Genomic DNA, 23802 nt, shown 5'->3' with positions numbered 1-23802 from the left:
GACCTCGGCCTACATGAGTATGGATATAGATGAAAGGACCCTTATAAACGGGCTCTCCTGGGTGTTTTCAGAAGGATCCCTATAAACGGGCTCTCATGGTATGCATGATTGTAGTATGACAGAAGGTTGAAAGAGCCTCGCTAACACGGTCCTTCTGGATGGCTGGGTCGAGGTTTCTCCCGGCCGGATCTCCAATTTCTAGAATCGGCAAGGGAATGACCTGCGGCCCGCACAACGACCAAGAAACAACCCTCTGCTAATATGGTGGCCTGCGAACGGGTATTTATTGAGTTTCTCGCTCAATGTGACCAACCCCCTAAGCCAAGGGTGTAGAGTGATCGTGCCCATGGCACTTTGGCACATAGGGTTCACGAAGGTGTCCTAACGGCCTCTCAGGGACACCGGACGACCTCCCCGAGTAATAAGTCTTACCCTTGCATGCGAGGCTCTGCAGGAACTGACCTTTTATTTCCCTAGCTACTCGTGGGAACCAAAATGCATTACGCAAAAATTCCAAAAGAACAAGGAGAAAGGGAGTTGGGCAAGGGGGTAAGGGGGCTGGGTCCTAACAGCTCTAGCATAACCCTTTCATCCCACTCTGTCTCTCCGGCAAGCCTTACTTAGGCGGCGGCTGTGCCCCTAGCTCTTTCGGGAGCTGAGGGTGTGACGGCCCCTCTGAGTGAGGCTATGGAAACGGGAGTGGCCAATCAGTCCCCCAGTAAAAAGAAACGCATCGACGGTTCCCTGAGAAGGAGCCTGAGGAGGCAAGCGCAGGGGACTAATGGAGCAGCTGCAGAACCTGGCACATCGGCGAACACAGCGCCGATAACCAGCACTAAGGCTCAAACGCGAGGAAGGTGCTCAGAGAGCACCGCACGGGGGGGGGGGGCTAAGCCTGTGAAGAGGCAGAAAACGGTCCAGCAGCTGATGAACAGGCTGCCGTCGGGGGTTGAACTGACGGCCGCTCAGAGGACTGACCCCCTGACTTTAGTGGTGACGAATACGAGATACCCGAACTCACTGCAAACTACAGAGCAGTTAGAGCTCTTCAGAGAGACTACCTAGATGGCGCTCGAAAGAGTGTTTCCAGATCAATGGCCAAAATTCAAGACTTATTTCTGCAGGGGAGGGGTCTTTGTATTTGTGGCAGCTAACCCAGTGGCTAAAGCTTGGTTACACAAGGCTACACAACGCATGTGGTTCTCCGTTGGCTGGAGGGATTCAACCCGTCTCTTAAGACAGCGTCCTGGCGGATCGTCACGCACGATAGGCCTCAGGAAGGGGACACAGCTGAAGAATTCAAACAGCTCCTAGTTGTGCAAATTCCTGAGTCACAGGTGAGGACCCTTGCGGCCCTGAATAACAGGCCCTTCTACCTTTTTGGAAAGGGCAACATTAAAGTTGCTAGCCAGGGGCAGGAGGAGCCTGTCGGTGCACAGGAAGATCGGGATCAGACCTAAATGACTGCTCCCGGTCTAACCATAACCCAGATTAACTTGCATCTCACTAATCCAGGAATCCTGGTTAGTTCGAGATACGATTAGGGGTAAGGGGGGCTGGTTTTTGCTGCAGCGACCCCAAGGCGGTCAATCCAAGGGCTTGCATACTGGCAAAGGAAGTCAACGTCATACCGCTGCTTGATCTATGTTCCAGAGGCCTTATGGTGATAATCACGGATCTTAAAGGAATAGGAAGGCTCGTCATGGGATCGGCTTACTTTCCATATGACAGCGATACCAATTCACCAATGGAGGTACGTACCCTGGTGGAATACTGCAAGGTAAGGGGTCTTCCTCTTCTGCTGGGGTGCGATGCTAACTCTCACCATACTTTGTGGGGGAGGAAGTCATTGACATCACTCTCTGTATCGGTAGTTTTACAGATAACATCAAGAAGTGGAGAGTCTCAGATGAACCCACTTTCTCAGATCGTTCACTAATAGAGTTCGCGTTGGATTCCGCTGTGCCCATCGGCCCTAAATGGGTCAAAAATCCGAGAAGGCCGAGATTTTCACGGACGTTTTGCCAATTTTTTAATTTTGTTTTAATTAATTTGGATCCCTGCCTTTTGTCGAATGGATATTTTAATTTATTAAACGTCCGTATTAAAAAAATTCATTTAACTGGTCTAATCCATCGATCCCGGCGGTCTTCTTCCATTAATTCCCGCACTCAAAATAATTAAAGAATTTTTCGTTGACCAGGATGAAGGTTGACGACTTAAGGGCTAGATCTCCAACGAAATTAATTTAATTTCCAGGCCGTGCCAGGTTTTTGTTTGCCTTAGTCTCATCTGCACTCTCGAAATACTGGCCACACTGAACTTCTTTTTTGGCTGATCATTAAATTTGTTTTGCAGAATCAAAAAAGAAATTGTGGTTTGATCTTGCAGTTTGCAATCTATTGCCCTTAATCCTGAGTGCTAAACTCCAAACTGACTGCAACTTTCAAGTCAACTGATAACTGACACAAGGGCAGCGTGAATTTAAGTAGGATTTCAAGGTATGAAACAGACAATGTGTTTAGGAAGGGATGTAAATTGGGAAAAGTACTAATGGACACAGGTCGCGACATATGAGACAGGTGAAAAGCTGTGAAGCTCCTCCCGCCTCCTGGAGACATTTATTGCATTCAATATTCTGGAAACGAAGAAAATAAAGTTAATACTTCAAACAGATTACGATAACCAAGGTATTACTGTAATTTTATCAATTTTAAAACTTTAAATAGATTAACTGACGTCTAAGCTGTTAGTAGACACAAATCTTTTTTAAAAACTCGAGAAGCAAAGTCGCAGAGCTGTAGTCTAGAATTCTAAACTCTAAATAATGAAAAGGGAAATAATGCTTCCAAAAGAAATTTTAATCTTTATTAGGCGAAGATAATGAAAGCGGACTGATATTCAAAGAAGAAAAGTTAAACATGCTACCGCTGTTTAGTCCCCTTTTTGCGGAAAAGCGTTTTCTTCTAAAATTTTACTACCTCCATTTTTTGCTCCTATTTACCTGCTTGTTCATTAATTCATCTTTTAGTCTTATTCGTATATCGAATATATTATATTGTTGGATATACTTATGTAAATGTCCATTGTTTATATACTTGTTGTATAAACATGTGAATACATATTCCTAATTTTCTTTTTATTTATTTATCCCAATTTTATTAGAACTTGCATAATGTTCCTTTCGTTTGCCGATTGTTATTATCTGTCGTTATCTCCTGTATCTGCTTCTCCTTCTGGTAATTCTCTTGACTTATTTTATTGCCTCTGCTTTACCCTTTGTAATGCATTTACTGCAGTTGAATACAGACACGACTAAGTTTCCATTATTCTCCTGTTTACCCTGGCGTACTGAACGAACCGAATGAAGCATCTACAAAGCACCCGTAAGGACTCCATTAGATCGCAATTCGGTTCCTTTTGGAAAAACTAATAAAACAGCAAAATCAACTTTTAAATTGTTGAAATTTAGATTCTACGTTAAAATTTGCATTCAAATCTCACGGAGTAATCGCAATACTTTTTCTTGTGGCGTTAAAATCTTTAAAAAGAAAATACCTGTCAGTTACATGGGCCGAAGGCTGCTTCAAGTGCATCTTCTTTTAGTAGCAGTTAAGAAGCGTTCCGTCGGTAATTTAAAGAATTTTGTCAGGATGGTAGCACCACGTAGTGGAAACCTTAGACAACAACGCTGCGCAACAAGTGGAAGAGAATTTTATTTTTAAACTTCGCGCGCTACATACTACTTAAGCTATTATGAATGCGCTTGACGTCACCTTCAGCAGAAGTTAATGGCATTTTTTTAAATTTTGAACGCTGCAAAAAAAGCATCGCGATCACTCCGTGAGTATTCATGAGAGCGTTTGTCTCTTGAACTTCCTCGGGGGTAATTGACTTACGTCCATTCAGGCATTTAAAAAGTTTACAAAATTTCGGAACGTAAAAATCTGAGTTAAAATTATTCATTCCATTAATTAATAGTTGACTTTGCAAAAAAAAATAATAGAAAAAGGCTTTTTTTTAAACGAACGTAAATATTCTGGCATTTTCCAAAGTATAGAGATTTTCCTGTAAAATTTGAGTAATTTTATGAGTAATTTTAAAAGATATTCAAGAGTTTTGGAATCAAACAAAATTTTAAACTTGAATAGATTTCAAAAAGTTTAGAACCAAAGGAAGACAAAGTTTAGAAGCATCTTAAGAAATTTAAAAGGTTTCAAGGGCATAAATCAAATAAACAAGGACCATCCATAAATCACGTGACGCTCCGAGGAGGGCGGGGGTGCCTAGAGAAATGTCACCAAACGTCACAAGAGTAGAGAGGGTGGAGTGTTTGAGAACTATCACGTGAGGCAAAATTCGTATAAAAAATTCTAATGTACGTGAAAAAAATCGAATCCACTATAGAACATTTAAGAAATTTTTTCGTAACACGCAGTGAATCAGCTGATGTTTATTCACATCTGGTGCAGGAGACGCCGTTTCCTTGAATCAGCGTATGTGTATGCTCAACTCTCCCTGGCGAGTGAACCTATATTATATTCTATAATTTTGTCGAAGCAAAATGGATAAAAACAAATTATTCAAAGAGTTATATAATAAATATAAGTTAACGTACCCTGAAAATAAAAAAAAATGAGTTACAAAAGGATTGCCCGACCTTTTGGAACGGCATAAAAAACAGCTATCATTTTCATCGTTTGTATAAAGAAAAACTATTTCACCTTGCGGTTGTGAAAGTGCAAAAAAAAAAAAGGAATCTGGTGTCTTTATGGGACAAGGTATTTTCTGTTGTATTTAATTTACATTGTAAGTATTTTTTACACGATTGATTCACAATACTAGGCATGCCTGGTAGAACACAAAGAAATATGATAAGTGTGCACGCAAATCACATTTCTTTGTATTCTACGATTGTACTGAAAGCTTCCCTAGCGTTCTATCTGGGACTTTTTTTAGGATTCTTTCTGTGTGTCACATGATATTTACTTCAATGAAGGTAAAAAATGGTCAATTTTGCATGCCTATAAAATAAATCGCGATAAATGCTTCAGTTTATATCGAAATTTTACAGATCACCAGACGAGTATTCTGGTTACCGCAGCTGCCACTAGCGGCGCTGATACAGTATTTCAGTGTAACTATTTCCATTTTTCCCGGAATAAGGGGCAACAATTTTCAAATAGGAGAAAAACAGTCAAAAAAGCTATCTGCGCATTCGCGACAATAAACTGGTCAGAGATTACCTACATTGCGTTCATTTTATAGGCATGCCAAATCGACCATTTTTACCAGACTGGAAGAAAATAATTTCCACGCAACATAGTGGAAACTTTAGGTCTATGATCATAAAATCTTTTTTTGGTGATTATTCACTTTATCATTATGACAAATCACGACGCTATAATCCAAAATACACATTTTAAATTTCCATATTTTTTCAACTTTAACAACAATTTTATGACTTTTTGAAAATTTAATCAATTCTTGCTGCTTTTTTATTAATATTGGTCGAAATTTTACTGAGTTGACGAATTTTAAGCTAATTTAAGTTTAACTTTCAATAAAATAATTAGATTTTCAACAAAATAGTTCAATTTTGAACTAAATCGTTAAATTTTCACCATTCAAAAATAAACTTTCAAACAAATGATCGAATTTTAAAGAAAGAAGATTAAACTTTAATAAAGCAGTTATGTTTTTAACAGAAGTGAATTTTCCGAAAACAATTTAATATATAATTAGACGAAGGATCAACAAAACAGATTTTCAACCAATACGGATGTGTTTTTAGCAAAATACTTGAAGTTTCAACAAAATAGTTTTTTTAGGCATCTGCGAACTTGTCAAAATAAACTGCGTCGTCGACTTCAACTACTAAAAATGCGGCGTTTGAAAAACCTGGTGGTTCATCTCAAAATAATACGAGTTTCGATTATCGGAAAAAGGAAACGCCAGCACAAGGTAAATTAAAAGGAAAAATGAATTTACTCTGCAAAGACATCGATCTCCTCGAAGCGAGACACAAAGCCAATCTTCTTTCGGGTGCTGAAAAGAAGCGGCTTAAGAATCCGAAGACAGAATTACAAAACAGTGTGAAAGAAGAAAAGACGTCACGGAACAGAAAGAACTGCAAACTATCGTCAAGAAAGAAGAAAGCTCTTGAAGAATTATGTATAGTCACTGGAAGTAAGAAAAAATTGAAAATACACGATAAGTCAGGACGCCCAAGGATCGAAGAAGAACAACCCAAACTGCTTCGAGTGAAACTCTCGAAAGCTTGAACTGACCTTTATAAGAACTACGTCAATTCGCGCTTTGCAATCGCTACTATCTATAACCTGGAAGAATTGGCGGCATTAGTGGGTCCAATACCTGTTTCTTTGATCAGCCAGGATGATAAAGCTCGTGTCCTAATTGGTATCACAGGTAATAAAATAACTTAAACTTTAAAATCCACCCAATTTGTTTCGTTTACATTTTTTGAATTTTTGTTTAACATTTTCAGATGCCAAAACCAGAGCCCGCTTCTATGAGTGTCAAATACTGCGTGATACTTCCCGACGATGACATGAATATAAACTTGAATATTTTTCGAATTTATAATTTATAAAAATATTTAATAATGAAAAATAGGTTAAATAAATGCTTTCGTTAAATTTTACTAAGTCGATTGAGAGGAATAGGATTTGCACTTTTTCTGTTCCCGTTTAGAAAATTTTAGACAGAGGAAAAATCGCGTATTCATAGGAATACAAATTCTTAATTTTTCTGAATTCAATGCTTATTACCGGTAGTAGAAGCACTAGCAAGAGATACCTGTTATTCTGTTTCATTGTTCATTTTTAAAAATGACTGATAAAAAGTGAATCCTAGCGTTTATTTGACATTATTGAAAAACGGGAGGACTGTTTGAAAATTTGAGATTTAAATTTGAATGCTAAAAATGGGCCGAATGGGAGATCCTAGAAGAATTGCCCGATCTCTTGCAGACATTGGAAGAGCACACAAAGTCTTTGAGTTATAATAAATCATGTATATCGAAAGAGATACCAACCATAAAAACGTTAAAGTTTTGTCTGTCAAAGCCTCTGTTCAGAATAAATTCTTAACATCTGGGTCAATAACAGAATCATCTTTTTAGTACTTAAAAACTTTCTATTGACAAAAACACAGCATTTAGTAAAAAATGAATCGCCAATCTCTAGGAATGAAAAATGGAAATGCAGAGAATTTAGATTATTTTTATTTTGGTATTTAATCATATTTTTTCTGATGTATTTTGATGCTGAAAACGTCGACGGATGTTCATAAAGTATTTTTTTCAAACGCGGATAACCACATCGTTAGAAAATTTAAGGAGAAAAAATTTTAATTGATAATTATAGATAAATCAACATTTGCTTTCGTTTTTAAGAATCGGCACAGGAATGACCTGCAGCCCAAACAGCGATCAAGAAACGACAAGCCTCTAACATGAAGGAAGGTGGCTATAATGGACCACCGCCCTCTATAGACGATTTAGAAGTTCAATTAAGAAGGCTAATCAGGACCAATCCTGAATTTTACGTAGGTTTAAGCCACCTGTAGCCGTTCTTGCCAAGCCTCTACACGCCATTTCAGCTTTAACCGAAACTGGCCCCAGCCGTCCTGAAAGCGGGTGAGGAATACACGGTTTCCACCAGCCGGCTCATACCTCCAGATTTGACGGGCATTAGTGGGCCAATGGTCGACCACGTTCGCTGCTGCACCAAACCAAAGGAGGAACCTTAGTGCGAACGCAGAGCCTACGCCACCGAAACATGTTCTCGGTGACCATTCAAACCTCTGCTACGCTGGGGGTCGGAAATATTTTCCGGTCGGAAGCCAGCCAGACTGCATCCAAAAATGTGGCTTACATCACCATCACCCCACGCCCTCACCCGACAGGATCCGAAGAACCCGGACTGTGACTCAGATGACGAGCGACGACCGAGTTGGACTCTTACACCTGTTCGACGACGAAGCGAATCTGTCAAATTCAACGGCATAGCTACTGAACCGCCGGCTCCCGATCTTAGAACCAACTAAAGGACCACGAGCGAACCCCAATCGCTCTTAAGGGCCTCTTTGAAACCCAATCCAGGTAACAGAAGGCTCCACCTTCCCCCAAGACTACAGAACAGTTCTGAAACTGCGGTTCCATACAACACACGCACAGCCAATGCCCACACACGCCCCTTCATACATATTGCTATCAATGCGGAAAGCCTAGCGACACCGTCAAAGGCTGTACAAACTATAACGCTAAATAGTGATCCGAGGGACTCTACCGCCTGGAGGCCCCAAAGAGATAAAGAACCAGGACAGCGACCGAAGAGTACACCAAGAGACAAGCACCACACATTGGCCACAGCAACCAAATTTTATCGGCTGAATGCCCCAATCTAATTTTTTTTCTATCGTTACTCTAAAATCATGATTCCTTATTATTAAAACTTAAATTACCACAAGACCATAGTTTTCTGTCGGCAAGTTACTGTAAATTTCGCTACCGTTATTTGAAATACTGAATTTTGTTGCGCTCGCTAAAGGACACCCCTCATGGCTACCGCTCTTTTATACCTTAGTTTTCTTCCTCGGATGACCCCCCGCGAATTCACTACCGTTACCAAGGTCGGGCTTTTTTTGTCTTTCGCTGAGACAATTATCCTTTTTTTTGACAATTTTTTTGTCTTTTTTTATTCATTCTCATGTTTAAATTTCTCTCAACTATTTGATAAATAAATATTAAACATTCCTTAAAGTACCATGCATCTTGACTCAATCATCCCTTTATCATCTAGCTTGCATCCATGTAGTATTTTTCCTATTGCCCTACCTGTAAAAGTCCCAATCCAGGGGCTCAAGGCCCCTGGATATCATAAGAATATCGATCTTCATAAGCTGTGATCAGATGAAGAACCCATTTTTTCTAGGTTTTTACATCATCATTTCATTCCTAAATTCATTAATGAGATATTCACGCTGAATCAATGTTACTATACAATTTTTGGCAAATTTCCTTGTAAAGCAGTAGCTTCAGTAGCTTATGGATAAAATGATAATATACAAGTTCTGTACATAAATAGGCCGATTACAGAAAAATACAAAGTATCATTAATATTTATAACCCAATTTCCTCCGAAAATAACATATTTATTCGCTGGCAGATACTGTCTCATGAACGATGCATTTTTTGAAGTTAAATATTTGTATAAACGTACATTGTGTAGAACATTTATGATTTTACACAAATATAAACTGTTTCTAAAGAAATTGCAACTTACACATTATCTATATTTCTCGTTCAAATTATTTGGAAGAAAACTCGATTGTTTTTACCGAATAGACATTTCATTTTCTAAATTTATTTTCTAAACAAAAGAGCTAATTTTCTAAGAAAAAACTTAAGTAATGAGCGAATCTGATACTATATTCGGTCTTAGCGACACAAGAAATATATAGTTATTACCGTATTTTCTTTGCAATGGCACACAACCACATTTGTTGATAATTGACTGCAACTCTAATATAGCACGACCAAAATTCCTCTCAAAGTATTGTAGTTTTTCTGTGATTTTGCTATTTACATCAACGGCGACGCTAATTTCAAGACGTAATTCTAGTGTATTCAGTGCTTGATCTTTATTATCCCTAGCACCTATTGTAAGAAGATTTTTCACCCGGTGAAAATCTACTTACAGAAAACCGTATATGCTTGAGATAGTTGCATGAAAAAAAAGAAACCAAAGTTTTAGATAAAAGGAAAGGTGTTAAAGAAGTTTCACTTAACTTCAATAAAAAAATTTCACCAGGTTAGAGTATTTTCAATCCTACATTTTTTTAAAATCCTAAAATAAAATCCACTTGTCCAGAAATGTAAGTTCTCTGGAAAAGAGTATTTCCTCACCTATAAATAATTTGTGGCTTGACCACTCCTATGGACACGTCATACCGACTCTTATCGGAGCCATACTTGACATACAACTTAAAGATCGTCGATTACAATAAATCTAACTCTCCTAACATAAACTTTACACGTATGTAAATCCAAAGTGAAGCACAAGATCGACGCGTGCCGACGCCATTTTCGAGATGACAATTGATACGTGTTTAAAATTCTGTTCCAACCTAAAATTTCATGCGGTTAAATAATGGGGAAAAAAAACTCACGAAGCAAATCTGTTATCCCAATCTTCCCACGTTAAAAGGATTCGTGGTAGGTTCCCACAGATCAAAATTTACAAACTAGCACCGACCACGAATTTCGACGCGAACAGTTTAAACCCATTATTTCCGATAACTCTAAAATTTTCACATAAAGAAAAAAAGGAGGAAAATACTAAGCACTCACGAATTCAATTATTATTTGAGGTATGAGAACCAAGAAGTCCAACTTTCTACTTCTCACCTCTCAATTAAAAGGCAGACTGCGCTAAAATTCTGACAAAATTCTAAAGAACACATTTCAAAAGTATTATTTTGATTACGCAATCGGCACTGAACTTAGAGGATTGGCTGAGCGTTTTGGCGGAATCACACACTACAACATTTAATAATAGATCGCGAAAACTCTCCGCCAGAATACAAATAATGGGCTTACGCCTTCGTGTTTCAACTTACGCAAAATCAGTTGGGCTCGTCTCATATTTTTGTTCGTCAGTAGGTTAGGAGCGAGAGTATTGTAACGCGCATTTGCCTGCTATAAAGGTACACTTGGTGGCCCGGTTGCCGTTGCGCCACTCAGAACGCCGCATCACGTGGCTCGACGTCCTCCGTCAATCGCTGTGTCCTGGATCATGGACGGCCGCCATCTTGCTGGAAGGGGAAAAGGACTATTCTGCCGGCAAAACCGAAGGAACATTTGGTCAATAAAATAACCCGGTTGGTTTGAGTGGAATTATTTCTCTCAATGACTTTCACCATTCGAAACCCATAAACAAGAGGCGGAAGAACTGAATAAATTTTTGGAACGAAGTCATCCGATCATTAGGCACAGGTAAAATTTACCCTGTCACACTACGCCTTCAGCTTCCATCATCTCTTGATCATCCACATCTTTCGTAGGAATTTGATGAAGAAGAGACTGTTTTTCTAGTTTTAATTTGATGGTAGCTATTTCAACAGCCGAAATCAGTTTTGTGATCGATTTTAACATCTTCAAATATTTTTGAACAGGGTTTTTGTACTGCTAGATGATGCTCTCCAGTTCGAAGCTGAATCTTATGGTGCAAATTCCTATAAATAGTTATTGATATTCTGGTTTATGCTCACCCACGTTATTTCTGTTGAGGATGTTGACTACCTATTGCTACCCTACCAATATAAATCTCAGAGTATTTTCAGGCGAAACAGCCTAGCCGGTTTGAGACTATCTGCAGATTGGATTTGGATGATATAGTCTAAGAGATAGTCAGAGAGATTTGGATCCTTTTCAAAGTCCTTTTAGAGATCCTTTAATGATTGATGCGACGGTAATATAATGGTCCTTTTTTATTCGTCACGTACCGGCGGGCAGAGTTATTCACAGTAGTTGGCCGTCGCTAACCCGACTCTCCCTTTTTACATTTTCCTTCAAATTATTAACACTTTTTTTTTAATTGATGAATTTTCTCAATTCACTTACTTATTATTATAACTGATATACTAATATACAATTTTCGATATGAATTACAAAATGTTGTATTTTTTAGCGTATCTCTTTCCATTTCCGAGAAACGTTGTATTAATTCTACTACCATACACGGACTGACTTGCTGAAAAGTAGATAATGGGGGGATAGAAAACCAACATAAAGTTCGAGCACCTAACTTGTAAATTGAGGATTCAAAACAATCATCTAAGACAGAAATTTTGATCTATTACAGTAACGAGTAACATCTATTGAAAAAAATATTTGGCAAATTTCTTAATCTAAATATTTTTCCTGAAAGTCTTTACTTGTTCTTATAAATATTATCAAAAGAATTATATGTTATTTTTTCAAATAAAATGCCCATAAAATTCCGGCTTAGCTGAACATGAATAGAGGAACAATTTAGTTTTGAAATGAGCGTCCTATTGTTTATGCTTTCTCGTGTCTTAAGTCGATAGAATGCAGTTTAAAGTATAACACAAACATTCTTTACCATTTCAATAGTCTTAAAAAATTCAAAATGAGGGAGGAATTTTAATAGAGTGTTAGCTTAGTGATTTCCCGCTACAGGTTTAAGGTTATAATCTTCGTAACTCATCGAGAGTCTTTATCCAAGAATGAAATCAGGAAGCGGCAGTGATCCAAAATACGTTAATCCTTCCTGGGCCGACGATATCGCTAAATTGTATAGTGGATGTATCGGTTCAACGGAATTGATGTAGTCTGGCCCAATTATCAATGGAAGTGGTGAATTTTGTGCGATAGAGAGTCCACTCAAATCATAACACGTATGGTATACATCACGACTTCTGAAAGAATAAATAATTCACACAATTATAAACACATATCATTCACAAATTTATATTAAGAAATATTTTCAATGTACCTTGGAACAAAAATATGAGTTTATAATGAAAGTCATCTACGAATTATAAACAGTAATTTTGTTTAGTGACCTTTGCACACGTGGAAAGCAGAGTACGCATTCATAACTTCGCATAGGTCATATTACCTAATGCACTAGTATAAAATAGCCTAGTTATTTGTAATAAATATGCGCAATCAGAGGTCACCCCTTATAAAAGAATAAATAGTCTGAAAATCTAACAAACGATGGGGAGTTAAAACAAGCAAACAGAATAACTTCAAGCAGGTATCTTCTATCGAAGTAATGAAATATCTATGCCCAGATAAGAATGCGTGAGGGCACACGGTAGCCGCACGACATGTGAGTACGATGTGTCGCCAAGAATGCAAGCACTGTGATCCGCATAAGCTGAGGGTGACGAATTTTCACCCAAGGTGAGCACACTGGGTGTGCACGACGTGGAGCAAAGATTGCGGTCATTCTGTCGCATATGCAATGTCTATGAAGTTACATAAGTTAGCATTTTCGCTATCACGACGTGTCGATCATTTTGCACATTGTGCAAGTACCATGAGGGCTCAGTGCCGACATATTATTATCTGGGTGTCTAAGTTCACAGCCAGGATATGGAATAACCCCGTAAGAAGGTGTGTATTGAAATTGATTTCAATTATTTTAAATGTAGCAAAAAAATACATTCGTTTGATTTCAAATTGTGGTAAATTTTGCTGCAAGGAAAATTTTTCGCAACGGCCTTGTGTGCACTTCGAGTGAACGAGAATCCTTCTGTATTAAAATGGTGATAACTATACTTAACGGAAGGACTTAAATTGACTTCAACATTCGTCCACATCTCACGGCATTTAACAGGGTTAATTTGTCTTCAATTTGTAACCGCTTTACCGAAATTAAAACGTACTTATTCATAGACATATTCACATTCTTCGCATAATATTCTTCCACTCTTTGATCTAAAAAGCCCTAATTATGCTATAACCAACGTATACCACACGGTACGCAAGTACATAAATATAACGAAATAAGTGGATTTTTTCTGAATTGGCATCGCTCGTAACTTATTAATATTAAAACCTTTCACTCTTATGAACAAGTATATCATATGTTAAATCGGTAGCCCTCGTTTGTAAATTACTTGCACATTTTAGCGTTATAACGCTATACATAGTGTGTCATATAGTGTCATATATATAGTGTCATATAAGCCCGACATACTCAATGATAAATATAAAGCTAGACCTGGTATAAGGCTAAAGAGTACATAAAAAACATAATCAAAAATTGAAGATACATACTCGACCTATTATACATCTGATAATGCACAGCATGTAGTGCACAAGTGTATGATTTCGTTAATAGTATGGCATGCAGTAACCAAAATTGTCGGAGTAGGTGCATTAAATATCTTTAAAGTAGTGCGTACAATTTATACTATTGAAAGAGCAAGAGGTAAGGTAGACGATAACCAAGAGCATCAGTAGAGGGACCTCATTAGTATCTCGCGTAAACAACTTAAATTTCAAACATCCAGGAGACAGCTCTCTCTCTCTCTCTCTCTCTCTTTTTGACCTTTCGAGAGTGTACACAATCCTAAAAGGTCTGACAGTGAAGGTGGGACCTCACGCTTCGCGCGCGGATGCTTATTTCTTTGCACTCGCAATGCTTTCTGAATTTATATATTTTATCAATTGTTGAGGCTTAAATGAAACTTTAGCACAAACATCTCATTGCTAAACTCGGGCTTCGTGCTTGATTTTTGACAGAAACTTTCAAGTCAATACTTAAATTTCGGTGGTCTGGGGTTACTATTGGACAGCTTCCGATTCAACCTCCCGTCGGCTTATTATCTGTCTGATGAAAAGCTTGAAGATTCATCCAAACATAGCTAAATGCATGCAGAGATTGATGTTTTTCTGGAAAACCAGATTCATTACGTCATCTGGAAAATATCTTGCGACAATGAACAGCATTACCTTCCAGAGGGGCGTCTTTTAATGCGAAACCCTGAATCCACTCCTCTTTTGTATCACAATTTACGACCCTCGTCTCTAAAAATGGTCACGAATGACGAGAGGATTGACAAAGAAGCGTTTCTTTACAAAAACACGGAGAAAGCGGCCGATGTCCTTGGCCTCATAATTTTGATGACCATTTACAATTTTGATACATTCTATTAGACAAAATAAATGAGACAAATATAGCGATTATTCAAAACAAATATAAGTTTGGCTGCTCAGAAACTAAATAGTTAGGTTTTAAAGTAAACAACAAAAGACTCCAAAGGACGATACAAAATACAACCAATCATAGAATTTCCTAAGCCTAAAAATATGAAACAATTACAAAACATAAAGCGCATGGCACCAGAAACATGACACCAGAAATATGGGAATAGGAGCCGTATTTACACAGGCAATTGATGGCGTAAAATACGTAATTGCATACGTGAGTAGAAGTCTAAACAACATAGAATCTCGGTACTCGGCATCAGAAAAAGTACGCCCAGCGGTGGTTTGCGAAATACAAAAATTTAGGCTGGATTTAGAAAGTTAAGCTTTAAAAATAATAACGAACTCGAATTAAAATCACGGTTCCTCATGCTCTCCTTCAGGAGAGAATCAATGAAAAATTTAATCTGACTATTTGTCAATGAAATAAACTACACAATTTAAATTTGATTTAAAATTTCTACAACTGAACGAAAAACCATAAACTCGTCTTAAACAAAAACAAACTGAAATCACAATCGACTCTATAAAAAAAAGAAATTTCTACGACAATTGACTCCACGGACCAGTTTTTAGTTTTTCTTTTCTTATTTGTTTCAGAAAAAGATATACATGGAGGATCATCAAATGTCTAAAACCAAAGAGAGAAAAGGAACTTCAAACAGAAAATTAGGGAAAATAGTATAAAACTAAAATATCAATTTCGCGAAAGATTAATATTAGAATTCATTCACACACCATATAATTTTTTTAACTTAATGAGCTACTACATTTGAAATTGCTCAAATTAAAATTGTTCAAGCAAACCTTGAAAGGAAAAAAACAGAATTTCAAACTTTTGTTAAAATGCTGATTTTGAGACCATATGAGACTTTGACAGAAACTGATGTCCGCTAAATTATATTCATGGTTATAAGCATTGTCAAAGGTTCCTGGCTTCTTAAATTTTACACTGCAACCGCGGGCTAATGCCCTGCCCATTTTATTTGCGTTGTAAGTGGAGCGTCGCCACCCACAGACTGGCCTTAATTTGACGCTCAAAAGTGGTACCTAAGAGAAAAGTTAACATATTTTTTATTTGATCTTTTGCTCGAACCCCCCCCCCCCCCCCCCCCCCCCCCCCCCGCATGACAAATAACCGAAGATTTTGCAGGAACAAGTGACGTTCGACAAAAAACCCATACTGACGGTAATACTAGCGTATCGAGATACCCAACCCTGCCATAATTGAAGATTGCAGTCAGTACCTTAACCCCCATTCACAGGTATTCCGACCAAACACGTTCCGAATCGACTTGTCAGTCGTTTAACCTGCAGTTCGACTCACTGGAGCACCCTCACCCTGATAATCATCACAAAACCCAAGGGAACTCCTCTTTAAATAATGCTCCCCACTTCCTCGGATTTAAACCTTGTGGTGAAGCCACACTGTCAACCAATATGGCCACCTCTGCAGGAAATCCTACCCTTATGTACAAAGCCACTTGTAGACTACTAAGGCCCTGTGAGTAATTCACCCCTTGGACAACGTCAAGGCCCTATGGAAATGAGCCCCTTCATAAATATCCAGTACCCTGCAGGTAACCCATCTCTTAGAGACTACCAAGGCCATTTAGATAATCCAAACCTTAGACAAAACAAAGACCTTGTCGGAATTAGCCCCTTATAAATATTCAACAATCAGCAGGAAACTTACCCCTTGTAGACAACTAGGGCCCTGCGGGTAATCCACCGCTTGGACAAAATCAAGGCCCTGCATGAAACCATCCGCTCCTCAATTTTTAACACCCAGCATGAAAGCTACTGCTTGCAGAAAACCATGGTCCTGCAGGAAATCCACCCTTTGGAGACAGCCAAGGCGCTATGAAAAACTCGCCCCTGGGACACAATCAAGCCCATGTGCTCAAAATGACGGGTTTGCTTACCAGGCACCCCACCTAAGTCTGCAAGTATTGCACGGAAAAATATTTTGACAACCACGAATCTCTAGTCAAAGAACGAATAACCTTTGTAGCTCAAGCCCTAAAGAATACTGCAGCGAGATGATGGGAACTTGCTGCGTCTACCCTTTGAATGGGCTCGTTTCCAGGAATTATTCCTACAAAAAGAAAATAAGAAAAATACTAGGACGTCTCACCTTTTACGAATACTCACCAATACAGGGAGACAAGGAGCGCATTTGTCTCTTCCTTAAGAAAAAGTATCTGCTTTTTCAACGCCTACAATCCCATGCACCCGAAGAAGCTAGGCTGGCTACAGCTCAACAATGGAGACGTCCCTTAGTTCATCGCGGAATTAGAAATTCCCAACCAGCCTTATGTCCAGAGCAATAAAGGCCGAATACATTAAAACCGAAACAAACAAGCCCCCAACAGAATGAGCGCCAGCATGGTGTTGTTGAATCCACCCCCTCACGCTGACTAACAAAATGTTCGCAATGCCCAGCCAATCACGTTCACCATAACTGCCCTGACAATAAACAGAAAGTCTCCTATATCAACTAAACCCCCAGGAGAACTAGAAGCGAAGGGTGCCATCCAGGCCTGCCACTGCCCAATAACACTTCAAGCCCCAAAAAGACGTTTCCGGGTTTTATCTCACTTCCGTGTAATTCCTAACAATCAAGAAGTAGAGGCCTTTTTTGATAACGCGTCCAGGAATCATTTTTTTCAGCCACAGTACTTAACTGCAGCATTATATTAGCGAATGAGGCCTCGGCAAGAAAAGTTGATTTGAACCTTATAAGGTCTCTATACTTCTCTTTCTTTTCATTCTCCTTGACTATGATGTTTTTGTCAGCTGGTGCTGAAAATTCGATCACAAACATGGTTCGCTTCTCGAAGTCAAAAAGAACCATGTCAGGCCTCGAGTGTGCAACATGAATAATTGTCGAGAATATGAAGTTCCAGTATATGTGGCATTTCCCATTCTCGACAATTGACTCGATTTCCCTAGGAGCGTTTAGAGGAGTCATATTAAGGTTAATGTCGTAAGAGTGACAGAGATGGCAATAAAGCACTCTTAGTGCCGCATTGTGAAGTTAAGTCCAAGTGTTTCAGCAGCCTCCTCCGCTGCTTTGTACAGAACACACAAAAAAAGTGTGCGGATCTGGTAACAAGACACACGTATTCCTATGGATTTTGGGGCGCTGAATTCAAATTCGGTATCAAAAATCACCCATCACGTCATGGTTGAGGCATAACCTCAAAAAATGACGAAAAATCATGCACTGAGGCAAATAAATTTCAAAAAAATGCCAGTGATGCAAATTTTCACTTCAAAAACATATAGACAACTGTGAAGGATCAACCCTTGCCTGATATCAACTTATTTGACATAACTTTACCCAACAGACCCTGACCTCACCTAACCTGAATTAGCAGAAATTTATTGAACTACATGTAAAGCTCTGGAAGCACATTTTCCTAGTAGCAAATGTGTGATACATCGAATGAGTCAACTCGAGCCTAACCTAGAAATAAATCTAACCTATCCTAATCTAACCTAACCTCACGAAACAAAATTAAACTGATTTTGTTGTCCCGTTGTGTTTGCGGTACCGTTTGAATCCGCTTGGGCTTAACCTGCAAAGAGGTCAAACCTATCCTAACCTAAAAAAACCTGACCTAACCTAACCTAACCTCACTTAACTTCACGTAACACAATTAAACTCATTGTGTTGTCCCGTTGTGTTTGCGGTACCGTTTTATTCAGCTTCGGCTTAACCTACATAGAGGTTTAACCTATCTTAACCTAACAATACCTGACCTAACCTGACCTAGCCGAATGAAATTCAACCACACGTGTAGCTATGTAAGCGTACGGTTCTCAGTCGTAAATGTGTGCTATATTTAATAGGTTAACTCGATCTTAACCTACAAGTGAATCTAACTTAACGGAACCTAACGAAATTTTGCTTAACCTAACACAACTTAACTTAATTGTTCCCGTTGTAACACAATAAAATTCATTTCATTGTACTATAGCTGATTAAAAATTTAGACGCACACTACTCATTTGAAGAAACTTAGAACTACAAGTAGAATTGATCCCATTTCAGTTAACCTGACAATGTTTGTATCAATTAAAATGTAGAACTGTAACTTAAAAATGCAAATGAATAAGAGTTTTATTCCAAATTTTTTTCTCTCTGCTTTTCTTAAACTTAAGGGATATATTTATACTATCATTCATGTTTACATTTTATCTTGCTTTTTTATCGTAATTAAATTGATTTATAGACCTACTAGAAGATTTCTTCTTTTTAGAAATGAAGCGGCAAATTCAGCGCCGTCTTTCGGTAATCCAAGATCTCTAATAAAATCATTCAGTTCTAGTTGCGACACTAATATTGGAACCTTCAATTTCATTTTATGCACGCCATATTCGTCATCTTTTTCGTCATTTTCATCGGAATCGTCAGAACTATTTTCTGTTCGATCACTGGTTTCACTACCGTCTCCATGACGTTGACTTTCAACTTCCATTCTATCATCTTCTAAAGCGCTTAAATCAGTCTGACGTACATTTTTATTGAGTTCAATTGCTTTTGTGACTTTGCACACATTAATGTACGAAATATTTTTTTTATTTTTGGCGTTGACCCCTTTGACGGAATTCATGCAAAAGTAGCAGTCCTTCGCAATAACGCGTTTTTTCCATGTGATGAAGAGCTACGGTTGCATGATGACGACGTCGGAGAGCCCGCTTTCCCCCCCTGACCAGACGCCGAAACTGGGGGTTTTCCCTGCATCGTAATATACTTTTTACCTGTGTCTGTTATGACGGCATGAACGCCGTTTACCCAGGGACTCAGCCAATGTGGATCCGTTGCCCACCGTCACCACATGGAGGTGCCCTGGTTACAGACACAGGCGAATAATACTAGCAACAAGCGGTTACGAAACTCCAGACATTTACTGCTATTAATTTCAGAATATGAAAGTACGCAAGAACAGGGTTGCCAGCGTAATCGGTTAGGTTAGGTCAGGTTTTGTTAGGTTAGGCTAGGTTAAACCTCTATGTAGGTTAAGCCGAAGCTGAATGAAACGGTACCGCAAACACAACGGGACAACACAATCAGTTTAATTGTGTTTCATGTAGTTAGGTTAGGTTAGGCTAGGATAGATTTATTTCTAGGTTAGGCTCGAGCTCAATAAATTTCTGCTAATTCAGGTTAGGTGAGGTCAAGTTCTGTTGGGTAAAGTTATGTTAAATAAGTTGATATCAGGCAAGGGTTGATCCTTCACAGTTCTCGACATGTTTTGAAGTGAAAATTTGCATCACTGGTATTATTTTGAAATTTATTTGCCTCAGTGCATGATTTTTCGTCATTTTTTGAGGGTATGGCTCAACCATGACTTGATCGGTAATTTTTGATACCGAATTTAAATTCAGCGCCCCAAAATCCACAGGAATACGTGTATCTTGTTACCAGGTCCACACACTATTTTGTGTGTGGCTGTGTAATCAATCCAGGCCACCGATAGGTCTCGCTGGGAGAATGCTGCATCTTTGCAGACACATCTATCGATGAGCACGTTCTCCCGACATCCCGATACGCCTTTCGTTGAGCCTCGTTGTTCAGAAAATTTCTTGCCACACAGGTACAATTGCCCGTACAATCCTATCATTTAGGATAGCTGTGAATATCTTATACAGTGTGTTCAGACAAGTGATTGGCCTGTAATTCTTCGGGTCAGCTAAGTTGCCCATTTTCGGCAGGAGTATTGTGTGCCCTTCCACCAACCACTCCGGAATCGGCTCTTCCGATTTTAAATATGAGGTGAAAATACGGGCCAAATGCTGATGGGTTGAAGAAAACTTCTTCCACCAGAAGGATTTGATACAATCTGGTCGCGGTGCGGAATTGTTCTTCATCCCTCTTAATACTTTTTTTACCTCCTCGGTAGTGAGGTTGGTCAGAGAGAAACTGTTGATTTCCTCTGACCCACATCTCCCTCCGCTCTAGACTTCTCTTAGCCTTAGATAGTATCCGTATTCTGTCAACAATATGCTGTCTGATGGTCAGCACATTTGACTTGTTAAGTGTGTGATAATGGGTCCGGAGTTCGCGCGCGAATTTTCGAACCTTGGCGATAAATTTCCTACCAGATGTGATGTAGTCAATCACACACTGAATGGCCAAAGCTCTCGCTGCATTATACACACAATAATTGATAACCCAAAGGTCGGACTCTTCGGAAAAATGTCCACGAAGCTCATCATCCATTTCAGGCAAATCTTTAGGCTTGAGAGGAACCTTGCTGTTGATGATTCTCCTGGCCATAAAGCATCGCTCTTCCTCTATTGAATGCCTGACCGCGGTTGGTCTTAGTGTCGCTTCTCTTTCTCTGTTGCCAGCTTGTTCTAGCTGTGGTTGAGTAGGCGTTCCGCTTACATAGCCCCTTTTTCGGAGTAGTTCGGCATGTTTTCGCAGGCGCTGTTGCGAAATGTGTGATAGCTCCGGGTGTTTCTCGCACCACAGAACATGCAGCCGTGCCATGTAAACCCGTTCAGGGGCCACACTCGCATTGTAGCACGCTAGCAAGTCGTGATTTAGTCGCTCCGTCCACCTGAAGGTCCCAAGATACTGCCGATCCATCGCACTGAATCCATATTGATTGGCTCCCCCAGCTCTAGAGTGGTCGGCATTGTTGTCCGACCCATTGTTGGGAGCCCTGCGAGTTCTGTTATTCTGAACCGCACTTACTACAACTATGTTTGGTGTTGTTATTGTTGTTCCCAAGAGAAGCTAGGGAAAGAAGTTCGTCCATCTTTGTAGAGCCCCGCATGCAAGGATAAGGCTGCGTACTCTCAGAGGTTGCCCGGTATCCTAGAGTCACCGTTCTAGACACCTCACACAGGTGCCATTCAGCTATCGGCACGGTTTTCACACCTGCGTTTGGGGGATAATTCCTTCGAGACCACCCCTGGACAATTGTCCACGACTGCCTATTTATTTTTGTAACCATATTCAGCAGAAACCCTTGTTACTGGGACCCTCTCTCCGCAACCCGAGGAAGCGAAAACATAAAATAATAGTAATTTCGAGCTTTATCTGGATAAATTTAGCATTCGCCAAACGTCCCTGGATAAAGCTGGAGTTATAATGAAAATAAGCTTTTGAATATTCAATGATACAAATGTGTATGTATTTTCGTAACGCACAAACTTTAGGATTTATAGATACATTTTAAAGTATATTTTTACAATTTAGTGTTAATTAAAATAAAGTAAGCAGTATTATTTGTTGACGCAAGACATGCTCTGATGAGATTTTGAGTTACAAAGAATGTCCGCCAATGTACACCTACATCTCTTTGTATTAAAGCCTTATTTGCTGTTACACGTCGTGAATCCTTCACCTCCTGTATGAGAGTGGATATTAGCAAGTTGCTGTAAACTTTTTATTTCCACTGATACCTCTGTTATATCGACGACTTATGTAATACACGGTGTATGTTGATTCCTTGTAAATTTGATGTCTATCGTTCCGTCAACATTCTTTGGCATTTATTCTATTTTGAATAATATCAGCCTCCTTTTTACAAATTGGACAAATTCCTTTTTCGAGCGAGCCATTACACTTATTGCATACACTTTTTGTTGATGTCTGTGTGCATAATCCAAATTTTTCATCGAAACTAAACATCACTTGAAATGGAGATATTTGTTTCACCTGCACATATAAAATTTAATATAATTTCATCAAATGTAATACATTTTAAATATACTTTAAACTTTTTGGATGTGCTTAAACAATTACCTTCATTTAAAGAAACAATTAGTTTGTCTACGCCTCCAACAATGAAAACATCAAATCGATGTAATCGTCGACGCTGTATCGTTGTCAGATTTTTGGCTTCTTTCGCACTTTTAATATTTCGGTTTTGATTCCTCTAGAATCAAACCGAAGGGCCTATGACAGAGCCACCGAACGCGTCCTCGGGTTGCGGATAGACGGTCCTTGTACCAAGGGTTTCTGCTGAATATGGTTACCAAAATAAATAGGCAGTCGCGGACAATTGTCCAAGGGTGGTCACGAAGGAATTAACCCCCAAGCGGAGGTGTGAAAACCGTGCCGAAAGCTGAATGGCACCTGGGTGAGATGTCTAGAACGGTGACTCTGGGACACCAGGCGACCGCTCAGAGAAAGCAGCCTTATCCTTGCATGCGGAGCTCTACAAGGATGGACGAACCCCTTTCCCTAGCTTCTCGTGGGAACAACAATGACAATACCAAACATCGTTGTAGTAAGTGCGGTTCAAAACAACAGAACGCGCAGGGCTCCCGCCAATGGGTCGGCCAACAATGCCGACCAATCTAGAGTCTAGCAAGACTGCTACGATGCGAGTGTGGCCCGTGAACGGGGTTATATGGCACGGCTCCATGCTCTGTGGTGCGAGAAACACCCGGAGCTATCGCACTTTTCGCTGCAACATCTGCGAAACCATGCTGAACTTCTCCGTAAAAGGGGCTATGTAAGCGAAACGCTTACTCTACCACAGCTAGAACAAGCGGGCAACAATGAAAGAGAGGCGACACTAAGACCAACCGCGGGCAGGCATCCAATAGATGAAGAGCGATGCTTTACGACCCGGAGAAACATCAACACCAAGGTTTCTCTCCAGCCTAAAGTTCTGTTTGAAATGGATGACGAGCTTCGTGGAGATTTTTCCGGTGAATCCGACCTCTGGGCTATCAATTATTGTGTGTATAATGCAGCGAGAGCTTTGGCCGATGCGAACCGTAAAACAAAACCAAAGGCTGATCATAAGACCAAAAGACGAATGCATCAGCTTGCCATAAAGATAGGCTGGGCAAGACAGTACGCGTCCCGCATTCAATGTGTGCTTGACTACATCACATCTGGCAGAAATTTTACCGCCAAGGTTCGAAAGTTCGCGCGCTAACTCCGGACCCGTTACCACACACGTAACAAGTCAAAGCTGCTGACCATCAGGCAGCATATTGTTGAGAGAATACGGATACTATCTGACGCTAAGAGAAGTCTAGAGCGGAGGGAGAGA

At 39.5% G+C, this 23802-nt stretch overlaps 1 protein-coding gene across 1 annotated transcript in view; it reads right to left on the bottom strand.

Moving 5' to 3' along the window:
* Nucleotides 1-9156: 9156 nt before the first annotated feature.
* Nucleotides 9157-23802, bottom strand: part of LOC117171152 (protein farnesyltransferase subunit beta) — a 114894-nt gene continuing 100248 nt past the window's right edge. The window contains exon 6 of the mRNA XM_033358205.1: nt 9157-12465. Coding sequence (XP_033214096.1) covers nt 12264-12465 — 202 coding nt within the window. The 3' untranslated portion in view covers nt 9157-12263. The remainder of the gene's footprint in view (nt 12466-23802) is intronic.

Source organism: Belonocnema kinseyi, chromosome 4, assembly GCF_010883055.1.
Source record: "Belonocnema kinseyi isolate 2016_QV_RU_SX_M_011 chromosome 4, B_treatae_v1, whole genome shotgun sequence".
NCBI classification, from domain to species: Eukaryota; Metazoa; Arthropoda; class Insecta; order Hymenoptera; family Cynipidae; genus Belonocnema; species Belonocnema kinseyi.
Note: the sequence above shows the minus strand (reverse complement) of the source record. Positions and strands in the feature narration are given on the sequence as shown.